The 18,628-nt window shown below is 38.3% G+C and overlaps 1 protein-coding gene across 1 annotated transcript; it reads left to right on the top strand.

The window, feature by feature from the left end:
* The first annotated feature begins 15,998 nt into the window (after positions 1-15,998).
* Positions 15,999-18,423, top strand: LOC107821548 (5-epi-aristolochene synthase-like). Its single transcript, XM_075226821.1, has 7 exons — positions 15,999-16,173; positions 16,301-16,565; positions 16,653-17,028; positions 17,105-17,323; positions 17,422-17,560; positions 17,716-17,961; positions 18,075-18,423. The coding sequence occupies exons 1-7, from the start codon at positions 16,063-16,065 to the stop codon at positions 18,369-18,371; spliced, it is 1,653 nt and encodes a 550-aa protein (XP_075082922.1). The 5' UTR covers positions 15,999-16,062; the 3' UTR covers positions 18,372-18,423.
* Positions 18,424-18,628: the final 205 nt, after the last annotated feature.

Here is an 18,628-nt window from a genome sequence, read left to right as displayed (position 1 = left end):
CTCCTGAGGGTATCTTTTCTCTAACGAAATGACAGTCAATCTCAATATGTTTAGTTCTTTCATAGAACACTGGATTTGATGCAATATGAAGGGCAGCTTGGTTATCGCACACAAGTTCCATCTTGCTGACTTCACCAAATTTGAACGCATTAAGCAAATGTTTGATCCAAATTAGCTCACATGTTGCCACAACCATTGCTCGATATTCTGCTTCTGCACTAGATCGAGTAACCACATTCTGTTTCTTGCTCTTCCAAGATACAAAATTACCTCCTACTAAAACACAATATTCAGACGTAAAACATCTATCAGAAGGTGATCCTGCCCAATCAGTATCTGAGTATCCAACGATCTGCTCATGGCCTCGATCCTCAAACAATATCCTTTGCCCGGAGCTGATTTTGTATAATGAAGAATGCAGACAACTGCATCCCAATGAATATTACAGGGAGAATCCAAGAACTGACTTACCACACTCACTGGAAAAGAAATGACATGTTTAGTCACTGTGAGGTAATTTAATTTACCAACCAGTCGCCTATATCTTGCAGGATCGCTAAGCGGCTCCCTCTGTCCTGGTAGAAGTTTAGAATTCGGATCCTTAGGAGTATCAACAGGTCTACAGCTTGTCATTCTTGTCTCCTCAAGAATGTGTAAGGCATACTTCCTTTGTGAGATAACAATACCTAAGCTAGACTGAGCGACCTCAATACCTAAAAAATATTTTAATCTACCCAGATCCTTAGTCTGAAAGTGCTGAAAGAGATGTTGCTTCAACTTAGTAATATCATCCTGATCATTGTCGGTAATAACAATATCATCAACATAAACCACTAGATAAATAATGAGATTTGAAGTAGAATGCCGATAAAACACAGAGTGATCAGCTTCACTGCGAGTCATGACAAACTCCTGAATAATTGTGCTGAACTTACCAAACTAGGCTCGAGAAGACTGCTTTATACTATAGAGGGACCGACGCAACTGATATACAAGACCACTAGACTCCCCCTGAACAACAAAACCAGGTGGTTGCTCCATATAAACCCCATCCTCAAGGTCACCGTAAAGAAAAGCATTCTTAATGTTCAACTGATAGAGAGGCCAATGGCGAACATCAGCCATGTATAGAAAAAGGTGGACCGATGCTATTTTAGCCACGGGAGAGAAAGTATCACTGTAATCGAGCCCAAATTTTTGAGTATACCCTTTGGCAACAAGACGAGCCTTAAGTCGATCAACCTGGCCATCTGGACCAACTTTGACTGCATACACCCAACGACAACCAACGGTCAATTTACCTGAAGGAAGAGGAACAAACTCCCAAGTACCACTCGTATGTAAAGCAGACACCTCGTCAATCATAGCATGTCGCCACCCTGGATGAGACAATGCTTCACCTGTAGACTTAGGGATGGAAACAGAGGACAAAGAAGATACAAATGCACAACGGGGTGATGATTGACGATGGTAACTTAAGTCGACATAATGAGGATTATGATTAAGTGTGGACCGTATACCTTTCCGGAGTACAATCGGTTGACTAAGAGAAGACAAGTCTGCAATATTAGCAGGGTCAGGTGCAGGACGTGAATCAGATGGGCCTGATACTAGGCGCAGACGACGACGATAAGTCAGGAGTGGTGGAGCTGTAGAAGGTTGAACTGGACTAGGCTGTGGAACTGGAGCTATAGGTGGTAAAACTGAAGCTATAGGTGGGGAAACAAGACAGAGAATGGAACTTGATTCTGGATAGCTGAATATAGTAATATGTAAGAACTGCATCCCAAAAAAAAAATGCAACGAAACATAAGATTGTATGAGTAAGGTACGAGCAATTTCAATAAGATGTCTTTTCTTTCTTTCTTTCTTTCAGCAACCCCATTTTGTTGGGATGTATACGGACAAGATGTTTGATGAATAATCCCTTGAGAGTTCATAAACTACTGAAATGGGGAAGACAAATACTCTAGGGCATTATCACTACGAAATGTGCGGATAAAAACCCCAAATTGATTTTGAATTTCAGCGTGGAAGGTGTGGAAAATAGAAAACAACTCACATCGATTTTTCATCAAAAATATCCAAGTGCACCTAGAATAATCATCAATGAAACTGACAAAGTAGTGAAATCCCAAGGTAGAATTGACCCGACTAGGACCCCAAACATCTGAATGGACTCAAGTAAAAGATGACTCAGCTCGACTATCAAGACGTCGAGGAAAATGGGAGCGGGTATGCTTACCGAGCTGATATGACTCACACTCTATAGTGGACAACTGAGATAAACCAGGTACCATTTTCTGAAATTGTGAAAAACTGGTATGTCCCAACCATTTATGTATAAATATGGTGAATCAGTGACAGGACAAGTTGTTGAAGGAAGGCAAGATGTAAGTCCATGTGATTTTGCAAGGATAAGGTAATAAAGTCCATCTGATTTACGTCCGGTACCAATGATTCACCATGTACTGTGTTCCTGTATAAAAACAAGGTCATCAAAAAATAAAATTGAGCATTAAAGTGATTTGGCTAAACGACTAACGACTATGAGATTAAAAGGACTAGCGGGAACATAAAGAACTGAATCTGAAGGTAAAGGAAGGAAGTGAACTTGCTTGACCTATTCCAGTTGCCATGATTTGAGACCCGTTGGCCATTGTGATTGTTAGGAGAGATTGAAAACATGAAATAGTAGTGAAAAAATATTTGTTACCAAAAATATGATCAGATGCACCTGAATCAATGACCCAAGACTCAGAGGATGAAGATTGGGATACACAAATCACGCTACTATCTGTTTGAACAACGAAAGTTATCCCTGAAGATGTTTGTTTACATGCTTTGTAGTGAAGGAACTCAATATAATCCGGTAAAGAAACCATCTGGATTGGATTTAATGCATTGGATCTAACGGATTGTGAGTCAAAGGCTTCTAATATGAATTCCATTATAATGTTTACGCCGAAAAAAAAATAGATTTTTTCTGGAAAACACATTGTTCACACCGAAAAAATATGAAAGTAGTCGGAATTTGATTTTAATTGGGTGGGTAGGCTCAGAATTGCAAGGGAAACAATGTCCTGAAGAGTCGTCGCCAAAAAATGGCTAATTACCTTCAGGTATCTAATAAATATGGCAGTCCATGAAAGGCTTGATATGCCGTTAATGGATGTTGTCACAACATACTTATATGGCTCATTGGACAATGAAAGTTTTATGAAAATACCTGAAGGATTTAAAGTTCCTGAAGCACATAAAAGTTCAAGGGAAACTTGTTCAATAAATCATCAGAAATCCTTATACGAATCGAAGCAATCAGGGAGGATGTGGTTTTCACGACCCAACCTAACCCCTATCGTGATGGCGCCTATCGTGTAAGTAGGCAACCCGACTCATTTCCAAAACAAACTGATATTTTCATTTCAAGAAAATTTCAATGTTATTTAACATAAAAACCTTTGTAAAGGAGTTCAAATCAAAATAAAAGTGCGGAAAAGAATAGCCTGATATCGGAGTGTCACTAGTCATGAGCATCTACTACAATCTGTCTAACAATATCAAGGCTAACTCAACCTGAAAAATAGCTAAATACAACAAGAGGAAGATAAGAGGAAGAAGAGCAGGGGCTGCGGGCAGAGGCTGTGATTGCCAAACAGCTACCTTGTTATCTCCAAGAAAATCTGCAACCAGAACACTCAATAACCGCTACCGTGTCCAGCTACACCTGGATCTGCACACAAGGTGCAGGGAGTAACGTGAGTACGCCAACTCAGTAAGTAACAATAATAAATAAAGACTGAGCAGTAGTGACGAGCAATAAAGCATATAACGTTCATATCAGGGAAATTTCAGTAGATTACCACATGCTTTAAAAATCAGGATTGAATCAAAACATCTCGCTTAAACCCAGTTCCAGTAAAAATTATTTAAAGATATTTTTCAACAGTTTTCAAATAGAGAAAAAATGCAAAGGTGAGCAAAAATGATGAAATCATAAACAGCCCCTCAGGCAAAACATCCCTCATATACCGCCCCTCGGGCAAACCTCACAATCACTCGTGCAACTCGGGCATACATCACAATCACTCTTTCCACTCGGGCATACCTCACAATCACCCAGGGCCACAATCACTCTTGCCTCCCAGTCACTCAGCACTCGGCACTCGCACTCAGTAGGTACCTGCGCTCACTGGGGGTGTGTACAGACTCTGGAGGGGCTCCTTCAGCCCAAGCGCTATAATCTGCACGGACAACTCACGTGCGATAATAATAAAGTATGTTGCAAAGTATGTTGCAGGCGGGCATCCCCAATCCACACTCATCCTCACAATAAGGCCCTCGGCCAGTATCAAACATGTTGCGGCGTGCAACCCGATCCCATAAATATGCAACATGCTGCGGCGTGCAGCCCGATCCCATAAATATCCTCACGAATCATGCCCTCGGCCTCACTCAATCATAAACCTCTCAAGCCACTCGGGCATTTCAGTAAAACAGGGCATTCGGCCTAAAATATTTATATGCATCAAAATAGAGTCATAAAACTGAGTTATGCGGTAAACAAGTATAAACATGACTGAGTATAGATTTTCAATCGAAAATAGTTATAGGATAGTAAGAAAAGGCCCCTAAGGGTCCAAACAACACTGGCACAAAGCCCAAATATGACATTCAGCCCAATTTACAGAAACTCTTTCTAAAAGATATAAGTACCATATAATTTCAACAAAGTATGCAACTTTACAGTTGCTACGGGATAGACCAAGTTACAATCCCCAACAGTGCACGCCCACACGTCCGTCACCTAGCATGTGCGTCACTAAAAATAGTAGAATGATATAAAATCCAGGGTTTCGTACCCTCAGGACTAGATTTACAATCCTTACTTACCTCAAACCGGTCAAATCTCTACCCCGCAATGCTCTTACCTCTGGACTCGGCCTCCAAATGCTCCAAATCTATTCACAATCAGTACAATACCATCAATACGTGCTAATGGAATAAATTCCACAAGAAAAGCTTCAAAATTAGACCAAAACCCGAAATTGGCTCAAATCCGGCCCCCGGGCTAAGGGTGGCAAGTAGGCCGGGCCCGGTCCTAAGTGGGCTTTGCGGGCCCGGTTCTAAGTGGGCCGGTCCTATGCGGTCCGGTCCTAAATGGTCTCGGGCTTCGCGGGCTTATTGCTGGAACCGGCTCGGGACCGGGACCACGAACTAATCATTCTTCCATTATTAGACCAAGGAAGCTTGGGTGAGGCGATTGTTCGAGAGTTTTTCAAGGAAAATATTGGGATAAGAATTCCTAACTTGATTTTGGTTAAAATACATGAATCTATTGGTGTTTTTATCATGAAATTAGTGAATTGGGTTGAAAATGATAAAATTTTTCTATACCTTAAATTGAAGATTTGGAGGTCGATTCGTTGTTGGAATTTGGTAAAATTGGTATGGTTGGACTCGTGGTTGTATGGGCTTTCGGATTTTGAAACTTTTGTCGGGTGCCGAGTCGTGGGGCCCACGGGTCGCTTTTTGAGTGCAATTTTGGATTTTGTTGGAAAATTGGTATTTTCATATGGAATTAATTCCAATAATTTGTATTTACTGAATCAAATTAATTGTGGCTAGATACGAGGCTTTCGGAGACCAATTCGCGAGGCAAAAGCATAGCAGAGTAAAGAATTACAAGTTTGAGGTAAGTAACACTTCTAAACTTAGTTCTGATGGTATGAATCCCTGAAGTACATATTGTATGAATTGTTTGGAGATGACGCACATGTTAGGTGAAGGGCGTGTGGGCATGCATCATAGGAATTATGTCTTAGTTGATTTTGTGGAGTTGCATAATTAAATAAATGTCACTATCCGTATATCTTTTACGTGTAAGAGAAATTGAGCTGAAACTCATATTAAAGATCATGTTTAGGCTACAAACCGATATATTTTGGGACCCACATGGGTCGTATTGTTGTTGAACTATTTGTTTAAAATATAATTCCGTACTCAGTCACATATGTCACTTGCATATCATATCTCAGTCTCTGTTGTCATTTATTGATACATCATATCATTATGTCGGGTTGATTTTTGTGTCATTAAGAGCCCGAGAGACTGGATATTCTAAGTGATATTTATATTTATTTATTTAAGCCTGGATTTGGCTATTATAGCGCTTGGGCTGAAGGAGCCCCTCCGGACTCTGCACCCCCCATAATGGGTATGGATCTTGCCCGAAGAATTATATATTGAGGGATGGATCTTCCATGGGCATGGATCTTGCCCGAAGAATTTATATTGAGTGATGGATTTTCCCTGGACATAGATCTTGTCCGAATCATTGATATTTCGGGATGTATCTTACCCTGGGTTGGATAAGCCTTATACAGTGTTGGGCGACTGACTGCCAGTTGATGTGTACATAGATATGAGGGATGGATCTTCCCTAGGCTGGATTAGCCATAAACAGTACTGAGTGATTGAGTATTTTTAGATTGTGAATACACGAAGTTTTCACTAAGGTACTGAGATGTAATATTTCTCATATTGTTCAGAATTGATCTATTTTTACTTGTGCTGAGTTTACCTGTTGAACTTGAAAGCATGTCTATATTTATGTACAGTTATTTCTATACTGGACTGTTCCTGCTAAGCTCGTCACTACTTTTAGCCCAGAGGTTAATCTCGTAACTTATTGAGTTGGTTGTACTCATACTACACTCTACACCTCGAGTGCAGATACAGGTGCTCCCGGATACGGCGGTTGCTAGACTTGGTGATTTATCTGTTGGAGACTATCAAGGTAGCTTCTTGGCATCCGCAGACCTTGTCTCTATTCCCTTCAGTTGTTGTGTTGTTCTATATCTTTCAGATAGTATTCTTATCAGTCAGACTTTATTATTATTTCGATGCTCATTTACTTAGTGACACATGGTTTTGGGAGTGTATTTTACATCCGTATGTGGGATTGTTCTATTAAATTTATATATTATGATTTCAAACTTAAAAGAAATTATGGCTTATTGAGGTTTTCAGCTTGCCTAGTATTGAGATAGGCACCATCACGACATGCGGATTTTGGGTCGTGACACTTTTTCTGTGTACCTTTCCTACTACACTCTGCACTTCTTGTGCAAGTTTTGGAGTGGTCCAAGCGATGGTCAATAGATTGCTCGGATTGATTGCCTGACGGAGACTTGAGGTACAGTTGCACGGCATCCATAGCCTTGAAGCCCCCTTCTACCTGATTCTAGTTGTTTATTTCATTTCAGACAGTCATGTTTTCATTCAGACCATTATTTGTATTACTCTAGTCTCTCGTGTACTTGTGAAACTAAATCTGGGATTGTATTTAGATATCACTGTTGTTATGATTTTTTCACTCAATTTAAGTTTATTCAGTTCTTGGTTATCATTTGATTTGAATTATTAAAAATCGGTAGAAACTATTCTAATGTTGGCTTGCCGATCAAGTGAACTATTAGGCGCCATCACGGTCCAGAGGTCATCACGGTCCCGAGGGTGTGAATTCCGGGTCATGACAGTCCTGATGTATATTGTTTGCTAAAATATCTTTTATTCCATTATCATCTAGCACTTGCATTTTGTAATCGCAGTTTTTTATTGTAGCAAATTCATTTCACTTATATACTTTGTGTTGTTCAGTGTTTTATCTGTAATAGTTTCTTATCCGGATTGAGTTACCTTTCTCTTATTTACACTTAACAACTTATTTGGATTGTTGTTACATATCATTTTATAATGTATCATATCGTATTGTATTGTATTGTACTGTATTATTTGAGGAATATAATGTTTGGATATATTGTATCGTTTGTTGTTGTTTCATGATATCACACACCGGCAATAAACTTACAATATTATAAAGAAAAATTATAATACGACGTAAATTATTATATAAAAAGGTAGGGTAAATGATAAAATAAAATAATTTAATAATAATGAAGGGTAAGATGAGATAAAAGATAAGGTAACAACGCGATCACACCAAATCGATCGTTACATAAAGTGGCACATTTCGTCGTTACGTAACGACGTATTTAACGATGCGATACAATAAAATTTAAGTAACAATCAAAACAAACATCATATTTAATGTAACAATACGATACAATACAATTGATAACAACCATCCAACAAGCTGTAAGTCTTAAGTCTTCAACCCCAGGTTAGTAAATCAATTTACTGGTTAATTATTTAGATTATCTAATTCTACTTTTAAACTAGCCACTTAACCAAAATCCAAACTGGAGAATCCGAGAAGTGCAATAACATCTAAGTTTTACTACTTAAGAGTGGGGAACCATTAACAATGCCAGCTCAAGGGTAAAGACATCCCAAGCAATTGGTTTAGGCCCCAAAGTTTAGGGGCTCCATTTTTTTACTAGTAAATACTTTTTAAGAATTAATATTTTTTTAGAAAAATTAAATATTTTGAAGTAAAAAATTTAAAAAAATTTAATAGGAAAAACAAGAAGAAAACATTCATTTGTTACTGATGTCGACCAAAGAGATTTGAATAATCTGAAGCGTGAAACGTATTTATAATTTTTATTTAGTGGAAAAGTTTGAGATCACTAGGCGATAATAATCTTAGAAAAGTCACTCTGAGGGATAGTTTAGACTTATTTTTTGAAATAAAAGCATTAAAGGAAATACTATAAGTAGAAATATGTAACGACCCGGCCGATCAATTTGAGTATTACCGCTCTGTTCCCCCATTTACTGCTTAATTTGTACTTTACAGTTGTTATATGACTTGTCGGGGTAATTGGTTCGGGTCCGGTGAGGTTTTAAAATGAATTGAGACACTAAGTCTCCAAGATAAAAACTTAAGTTGAAAAGGTTGACCGGATGTTGACCTATGTGTAAACGACACTGGAATAGAATTTTGATGATTCCTATATCTCCGTATGGTGAATATGGACTTAGGAGCGTGTCCGAAAAAATTATTCGGAAGTCCGTAGTTAAATTAGGCTTGGAATGGCTAAAATAGAAATTTAAGTTGGAAGTTTGACCGGGGAGTTGACTTTTTGATATCAGGGTCAGAATCCATTTTTTGAAATTGGAATAGGTCATTTATGTCATTTATGACTTGTGTGCAAAATTTGAGGTCAATCGGACTTGTTTTGATAGGTTTCGGCATTGAATGTAGAAGTTAGAAATTGTTAGTTTTTATTAGGCTTGAATTGGAGTCTGATTTGTGTTTTTGATGTTTCTGATGTGGTTTGTGGGCTCGACTAAGTTCGTATCGTGTTATAGGACTTGTTGGTACATTCAGATGGGGTCCCGAGTGGCTCGGGTGTGTTTCGGGGTGAGTATTGAGCGAGTTTGGGCATTTCGGCACTCTGCTATTGTTTTGCAACTTTGGAAGTACGGGGGAGGGGGGGCACATTTTGGAGTGCTTCGGCAAAGCCTCAGGTGCAGACCACTGAGGAAAAGTGCGGGCCGTAGAAATCCTCTCGCGGCAGTAGAAAGAAGATTTTGTAGATTCGATGGCCTGAATTCGGAAGCTTATATCTTTTAATCTGCAAGGAATTTGGAGATGATTCAAAAAATAAAGTTGTAGCCCTTTGAGTTTAGTTTCAAGAAAGATTTACCATTAATAATTTGGACATTGGTACAGAATGTTATGGTCAATTTACTTAAGCCTGGTACTTCAGTCACTGCTGAAGTGCGGCCGCACAATTTGGATCGCGGCCGCGAAACTTGAAAATGTGCGGACCGCAATAACAATGTGTGGTCAGCATAATGGGAGGTCAGATTTTTGTACTTTATAAACGTGGGTTAGAGTTTTATTTCATATTTGAAATTTGGGAGCTCGGGTTATGGCGATATTTTGTGGGATTTTCAAGAAATACATTGGGATAAGTGATTTTAACCAGGATTTGATTAATATACATGAATATATCGTTGTTTTCATCATTTAATCAGTATTTTGAGATGGAAATTTGGGGAAAATTGTAGAAATTTCATTAAATGAATTTTTGGAATTTGAATGTCGATTCGAAGTCGGATTTGAGTGAAACTAGTACTATTAGACTCGTAATTGAATGGGTTATCGGATTTTGTGAGTTTCGTTGGATTCCGATATGTGGGCCCCACAAGCAATGTTTGAGTTCAATTTCAGATTTTGTTGGAAAAATTAGTATTTTCATATGGAATTAATTCCTATAATTTGTATTGACTAAATCGAATTAATTGTGACTAGATTCGAGGTGTTCGAAGGCCGATCCGCGAGGCAAGGGCATAGCAGAATAAAAAATTTCATGGTTTGAGGTAAATAACAGTTCTAAATTTTGTCATGAGGGTATGAAACCTTGAATTCTGTGATATGTGATTGGTTTTGAGGTGACGCACATGCTAGATGACGGGCGTGTGGGCATGCACCGTAGGAATTGTGAGTTGATAAATTTCATGGAACAGTGTGGTTGAATAATTTGTTGATATCCGTACATTTTTCACGTATTAGAGAAATCAATCTATAAATCATGTTTAAAACATGTGTTTACATTGTAAGGACCGATAAAGGTTGTGTACTTGTTGAATTATCTGTTAAATTGTTGTTTTGCACTCAGTCACAGTTTTACATGCACATTTCATCTCAGTCTCTATTGTTCATTATTGATGCATCATATCATTGCTGTTTGGGCTGCTTATCATGATTTCTGAGAGCCCGAGAGACTGGAGAGGTTGATGACTGAGTGAGGCCGAGGGACTGATTGTGAAGATATTTATGGGATCGTGCTGCACGTCGCAGCATATTTCATTGTGATATGCCATGATTGGCTTGTTATAGCGCTTGAGATGAAGGATCCCCTCCTGAGTCTGTACACGCCCCAATGAGCGCAGGTACCTACTGAGTGCGAGTGCCAAGTGCCGAGTGCTGAGTGATTGAGAGGAATGAGTGACTGTGAGGAAAGAGTGATTGTTGGGTTGGAGTGAATAGGAGGACTGAGTGATTGTTGCTCTGAGAGGATGCATCGACTTCATTATTGTTGCAATTCAGCTGTCATATATCACTATTTTGGAAATTTCTAAAAGACATTATCTTCTGTTTCAGTCTAATTTGATATGAAATTATTGTTTGAGTTTTAAATATTGAACTTGAAAGCATGCCTACCTTCTTATGTTGGAAATTAATATAATTGGGCTTAGTTGTGAAGCTCGTCACTATCTTCAGCTCTTTATTTAGTATTGTTACTTGCTGAGTTGGCTGTACTCATACTACACCCTGCACTTTGTGTGCAGATCCAGGTATTTTCGGACACAGTGGATGTTGATTTCTTCGCACAGTTGATTTTCCATAGATTTAGAGTTTTCTCGGCTTGGCCGGTTATTATCGTCGCTTTGTGGAGGGCTTCTCATTTTTTGCATCGCTTTTGACTAAATTGACCCAGAAAGGTGCTCCATTCAGGTGGTCGGATGACTGTGAAGAGAGCTTTCAGAAGCTCAAAACTGCCTTGACCACAGCTCCAGTTCTAGTTTTGCCTTCAGCTTCAAGCTCTTATACAGTGTATTGTGATACTTCTCGGATCGGTATTGGGTGTGTCTTAATGCAGGAGGGTAGAGTGATTGCTTATGCTCCGCGCCAGTTGAAGCCACATGAAAAGAACTACCTTGTTTATTATTTAGAATTGGCAGCCATTGTTCATGCATTGATGATTTGGAAACATTATCTCTATGGTGTGTCTTGTGAGGTATTTACAGATCATCCGAGCCTTCAGCACCTATTCAAATAGAAGGATCTATGTTTGAGGTAGTGGAGATGGTTGGAGTTGCTAAAGGACTATGATATCACTATTTTGTATCACCCAGGGAAGGCCAATATGGTGGCCGATGCCTTGAGTAGAAAGGCGGTAAGTATGGGTAGCCTTGCATTCATTACCGTTGGTGAAAGGCCTCTTGCAATTGATGTTCGGACCTTGGCCAACCAGTTCGTGAGAGTAGATGTTTCGGAGTCTAGTCGGGTTCTAGCTTGTGTGGTTTCTTGTTCTTCCTTATGTGATCATATCAGAGAGCGTCAGTATGATGATCCTCATTTGCTTATCCTGAAGGACACATTTCAGCACGATGATACCAAAGATGTTACTATTGGAGATGATGGGGTATTGAGGATGCAGGTTCGGATTTCTATGCCTAACATGGATGGGATGTATGAATTGAATCTTGAAGAAGCCCACAGTTCACGGTATTCCATTCATCCCGGTGCCTCTAAGATGTACCATGACTTGAGGCAGCACTATTGGTGGAGAAAAATGAAGAAAGATATAGTTTGGTTTGTAGCTTGGTGTTTAAATTGTCAACAGGTGAAGTACGAGCATCAGAGACCGGGCGGATTGCTTCAGAGACTTGAAATTCAGATGTGAAAATGGGAGCGTATTACCATGGACATCATAGTTGGATTCCCATGGACTCTGAGAAAGTTTGATGTCATTTGAATGATTGTAAATCGGTTGACCAAGTCCGCATATTTTATTCTAGTCGGTACTACTTATTCTTCAGAGCGGTTGGTTGAGATTTATATTCGCGAGATTGTTCGCCTACATAGTGTGCCAGTGTCCATCATTTCGGATGGGGGCACAAAGTTTACATCACAGTTTTGGAGAGCAGTGTAGAGAGGTTTGGGTACAGAGGTTCAGTTGAGTACAACATTTCATCATCAGACGGACAGACAATCCGAGCGAACTATTCAGATATTGGAGGATATGCTACGAGTTTGTGTCATTGATTTTGGGGGTTCATGGGATCATTTTCTGCCACTCACGGAGTTTGCTTACAATAATAGCTACAAATCTAGCATTCAGATGACTCTATATGAGGCTTTATATGGGAGACGGTGTCGGTCTCCGGTGGGTTAGTTTGAGCCGAGTGAGGCTAGGATATTGGGTACTGATTAAGTTCAGGATGCTTTAGAGAAGGTTAAATTGATTTAAAAGTGGCTTCACACGACGTAGTCTAGACAGAAGAGTTATGCCGACCGGAAGGTCCGTGATGTTGCTTACATGTTTGGGGAGAAGGTTCTGCTCAAGGTTTCACCGATGAAGGATGTGTTGAGGTTCGGGAAAAAGGACAAGTTGAGCCCTCGGTATATTGGGCCTTTTGAAATACTTAAGAAGATTGGAGATGTGGCTTATGAACTTGCATTGCCGCATAGTCTATCGGGTGTTCATCCAGTGTTTCATGTATCTATGCTTCGGAAGTATGTCGGGGATCCGTCTCATGTTTTAGATTTCAACACAGTGCAGTTGGATGGTAATTTGACTTATAACGTGGAGCCGGTTTTTTGACCGGTAGGTTCGGAAGTTGAGATCAAAGAATATAGCTTCAGTGAAAGTGCAGTGGAGAGGCCAGCCAGTCGGAAAAGCTACCTGGGAGATTGAGCGGGATATGCGAGGCAAATATCCACACCTATTTGAGGCTCTAGGTATGATTCCAAACCCGTTCGAGGACGAACGTTTGCTTAAGAGGGGGAGAATGTAACAACCCGACCGGTCGTTTTGAGTATTACAACCCTGTTCTCCCATTTACTGCTCAATTTATACTTTACAATTGTTATATGAATTCTCGGGGTAATTAGTTCGGGTCCGGTGAGGTTTTGAAATGAATTGAGACACTTAGTCTCCAAGATGAAAACTTAAGTTGAAAAGGTTGACCAGATATTTACCTATATATAAATGACCCCGGAATATAATTTTGATAATTCCAATAGCTCCGTATGGTGATTTTCGACTAAGGAGTATTTCCAGAAAAAATATTCGGAAGTCCGTAGTTAAATTATGCTTGAAATGGCTAAAATATAAATTTAAGTTTGAAAGTTTGACCGGGGAGTTGACTTTTTCGTATCGGGGTCGGAATACGATTTTAGAAATTGGAATAGGTCTGTTCTGTCATTATTGACTTATGTGCTAAATTTGAGGTCAATCGAACTTGATTTGATAGGTTTCGGTATTGAATGTAGAAGTTGGAAATTGCTAGTTATCATTAGGCTTGAATTGGAGTACGATTTGTATTTTTGAGTCAGAGTCTGTACACACCCTTAGTGAGCGCATGTACCTACTGAGTGCGAGTGTCGAGTGCTGAGTGATTGAGAGGAATGAGTGGCTATACGGAAAGAGTGATTGTGAGGTTGGAGTGAATAGGATGATTGAGTGACTGTTGCTCTAAGATGTGCATTGATTTCATTATTGTTGCACTTCAGCTGTCATATATCATTGTTTTAGAAATTTCTGAAAGACATTATCTTCTGTTGCAGTCGAATTTGATATGGAATTACTGCTTGAATTTTTAATGTTGAAGTTGAAAGCATGCCTACATTCTTATGTTAGAAATTACTGTAATTGGGCTTAGCTGTGAAGCTCGTCACTATCTTCAGCTCTTTATTTAGTATTGTTGCTTCCTGAGTTGGTTGTACTCATACTACACCTTGCACTTCGTGTGCAGATCAAGGTATTCCCGGACACAGTGGGTGTTGTTTTCTTCGCACCGTTGATTTTCTGGAGATTCCGAGGTAGCTGCTTGACGTCCGCAGACCTTGACTCTCTTCCTTTAAGTTTTTTGTATTGTTCTATATTTTCAGACAGTATTTTTATCAGTCAGACTTTGTTACCATTTAGATGCTCATGTACTCAGTGACACCAGGTTTTGGGAGTGTATTTATATCTAGTATTTGTGGGATTTTCTTTTAAACTTAATTATTATGTTTTCAATATTTAAAATAAATTATGGGTTATTGATGTTGTCGGCTTGCCTAGTATTGAGATAGGCGCCATCACGACAGGTGTGATTTTTGGGCCGTGACAAAATAATATCCTACTCGATATACTCTATTAGCTAACAAGACTTGAAAAAGTAAGACTTGATTCTTTTTCAAATATCTATATTTCTTAACGAATAATGTTCCTATAATAGTTACATTCGCGGGAAAAAGTTTATTAAATTTTAATGTAATACAATCTTACCTAGGATCAACAATGTCACAAGAGACATTAAAATGGATTAGCTATAGTATCAAGCGAAAAAGAATTATTAGAATAACTCGATTATAAACAAAATATTAATAATTTTGTGTCTCAAAAAGTAAAGGAAATAGACTTAAATTAAAAATATATAATTTGTTTTTATTTTTTTAAATAATAAGGCCCCTCATCAAAATTTGACTTTAGGCCACCAACGATTTGAGCCGCCCCTGGAACCATAAAATTAGAACTCTAACCAGAAGTATCAAAATTTCTAATATTGTTCCCAAATAAAGTGTTTTAAACGATTCTTGAAAAGCTAAACAAGACACTTAATTTGAATAGAGTAGTATTCAATAAAATTCGTAACTGATTTAAAGTTAAACAGACCACACACAGTCAATAATGAATCAAATGGCTACTGGTTGGCTTACTAGCCAGTTAGTATACAGTCTATGACGAAGTCAGAATTTTCATTAAGGGGTGTCAAAATATAAAAAAGTAAATACACGAAAAATTAAAGGGAGTCAACGTATAGTAAAATATACATAAAACAAAAAAATTTATCTAACAATACAATGTAATTTTCTAGCGAAGCGGTGTCTTTTGACACCCCTTGTTTGAATGTGGCTACGTCGCTGTATACAGTCAAGTAAATCCTAAGGTAGACTTTTTTGTAATCTTTTTTTGGCTGATAATACATGGGTGGTAGGTCTTTCCTAATAAGAAAGTTTACAATTAACATGAGTTTCAAAAATTTATACACATTTAATTTATACAAATTGCATCCATGTAAAACTTTTTTTTATATAAAAAGTATGGAAAACCTTTACGGAAGTCCACAGTTTGGGCAAGAAGGGCTGCTGCCTGGTTACTAGCTAGAATAAAGTCAAGTAAGGCAACCAGGAAATGATAAAATTATATTTACAATAAAAATATTAATTAGAGTTGGCTGCGCATCTCTCACCACTATATATACTTCTCCCGTCTCTTAATTTAAGTCATCAATTTTCAATAAGTAGAGTTCCTTTCTTTCTTCCTTAAAACTTAAAAGAACAAGTAAAAATACACTCATCTTTAATTAGCAATGGCCTCAGCAGCAGTTGCAAACTATGAAGAAGAGATTGTTCGCCCCGTCGCCGACTTCTCCCCTAGTCTCTGGGGTGATCAGTTCCTTTCATTCTCCATTGATAATCAGGTAATTTAACTAATACTAGTATTCTTTATTTATATTTATAGTTTGTTCTCCATTGATAATCAGGTAGTTTATTTATGTTGAACAACATTAATTTTGCTAATTTCAGTTTAATGTACATTACATATAGGTTGCGGAAAAGTATATATATGCTCAAGAGATTGAAGCATTGAAGGAACAAACGAGGAGTATGCTGTTAGCAACCGGAAGGAAATTGGCCGATACATTGAATTTGATTGACATTATTGAACGCCTTGGTATATCCTACCACTTTGAGAAAGAAATTGATGAGATTTTGGATCAGATTTACAACCAAAACTCAAACTGCAATGATTTGTGCACCTCTGCACTTCAATTTCGATTGCTCAGACAACACGGTTTCAACATCTCTCCTGGTAAGTTCATCATGAAGTTGTTAAAATTATTATCCATTTATTGGAAGAAGGCTAATTCATCTTGAGTTTTCTTTCTTGAAATACCAGAAATTTTCAGCAAATTCCAAGATGAAAATGGCAAATTCAAGGAGTCTCTTGCTAGTGATGTCTTAGGATTATTAAACTTGTATGAAGCTTCACATGTAAGGACTCATGCTGACGATATCTTAGAAGACGCACTTGCTTTCTCCACTATCCATCTTGAATCTGCAGCTCCACATTTGAAATCTCCACTTAGGGAGCAAGTGACACATGCCCTTGAGCAATGTTTGCACAAGGGTGTTCCTAGAGTCGAGACCCGATTCTTCATCTCATCAATCTATGACAAGGAACAATCGAAGAATAATGTGTTACTTCGATTTGCCAAATTGGATTTCAACTTGCTCCAGATGTTGCACAAACAAGAACTTGCTCAAGTATCAAGGTGCCATATATAAAAACGATGAACCCTTTTTGATTCATCATATCTCAAGTACTCATGTTAATTTCTTATGCTGCAGGTGGTGGAAAGATTTGGATTTTGTAACAACACTTCCATATGCTAGAGATCGAGTAGTTGAATGCTACTTTTGGGCATTAGGAGTTTATTTTGAGCCTCAATACTCTCAAGCTCGCGTCATGCTCGTTAAGACCATATCAATGATTTCGATTGTCGATGACACCTTTGATGCTTACGGTACAGTTAAAGAACTTGAGGCATACACAGATGCCATACAAAGGTATGAACTTCATCAATTCACTTATTCCTTGATAGTGAATGTCGTCGTGAAAAGATTAAGACGAATTTCGAATTCACCTTAATTTTGTCATCCTGCAGATGGGATATCAACGAAATTGATCGGCTTCCTGATTACATGAAAATCAGTTATAAAGCTATTCTAGATCTCTACAAGGATTATGAAAAGGAATTGTCTAGTGCCGGAAGATCTCATATTGTCTGCCATGCAATAGAAAGAGTATGTTCGAGCAACTTAACTATCGAAATGCATTTTTTCCTTAATCCATTTCTCACTTTGGTTTACCTTGTGTTCGTCTTTTTGTGATTAGAAACTTGATACAGTTCAATCAAAATTTTCTAACACTTGAACATATATTTGTTTTGTATTCACAGATGAAAGAAGTAGTAAGAAATTATAATGTCGAGTCAACATGGTTTATTGAAGGATATATGCCACCTGTTTCTGAATACCTAAGCAATGCACTAGCAACTACCACATATTACTACCTCGCGACAACATCGTATTTGGGCATGAAGTCTGCCACGGAGCAAGATTTTGAGTGGTTGTCAAAGAATCCAAAAATTCTTGAAGCTAGTGTAATTATATGTCGAGTTATCGATGACACAGCCACGTACGAGGTATGATTTGCATCTCAAGAAATTATATCATTATATGGGATTTGGACAAACAAAGTGTTGCGACGACAATTAAGGCAATATAAAAGCTAACCTTTAATTTATCTGCTTTCTAGGTTGAGAAAAGCAGGGGACAAATTGCAACTGGAATTGAGTGCTGCATGAGAGATTATGGTATATCAACAAAAGAGGCAATGGCTAAATTTCAAAATATGGCTGAGACAGCATGGAAAGATATTAATGAAGGACTTCTTAGGCCCACTCCCGTCTCTACAGAATTTTTAACTCCTATTCTCAATCTTGCTCGTATTGTTGAGGTTACATATATACACAATCTAGATGGATACACTCATCCGGAGAAAGTCTTAAAACCTCACATTATTAACCTACTTGTGGACTCCATCAAAATTTGAGCTGCCATTTGTTGCTCATCTCAAGGAAACTTCATTCTTCTTTGTTGTATAATTACGTTGTTAGGGAGCTGTTGTGCAGTGCACTTCCTAAAGTTGTGCAGTAGACTTCCTAACTAGGAGCTTCTTAAGATCCTTGTAAGAAATAATCTTCAAGTGTTATGAATCCGCATTGTGGAGAAATCTTTTTATATGACAATAAGTTATGTTATGAAGAATGTTATGGGGCTCTCTTGTGACCTATTTGTCAGTGTATGAAG

This window comes from Nicotiana tabacum, chromosome 12 (genome assembly GCF_000715075.1).
Source record: "Nicotiana tabacum cultivar K326 chromosome 12, ASM71507v2, whole genome shotgun sequence".
Lineage (NCBI taxonomy): Eukaryota > Viridiplantae > Streptophyta > Magnoliopsida > Solanales > Solanaceae > Nicotiana > Nicotiana tabacum.
This window is presented reverse-complemented; position numbering and strand designations above follow the sequence as displayed.

Bases quoted from the DNA above. Each gene is read 5' to 3' on its own strand.
- LOC107821548 (XM_075226821.1), top strand. From the start codon at position 16,063: ATGGCCTCAGCAGCAGTTGCAAACTATGAAGAAGAGATTGTTCGCCCC. The intron at 16,566-16,652 runs GTAAGTTCATCA...TTGAAATACCAG, and splicing joins CGGTTTCAACATCTCTCCTG to AAATTTTCAGCAAATTCCAA. The intron at 17,324-17,421 runs GTATGAACTTCA...GTCATCCTGCAG, and splicing joins TACACAGATGCCATACAAAG to ATGGGATATCAACGAAATTG.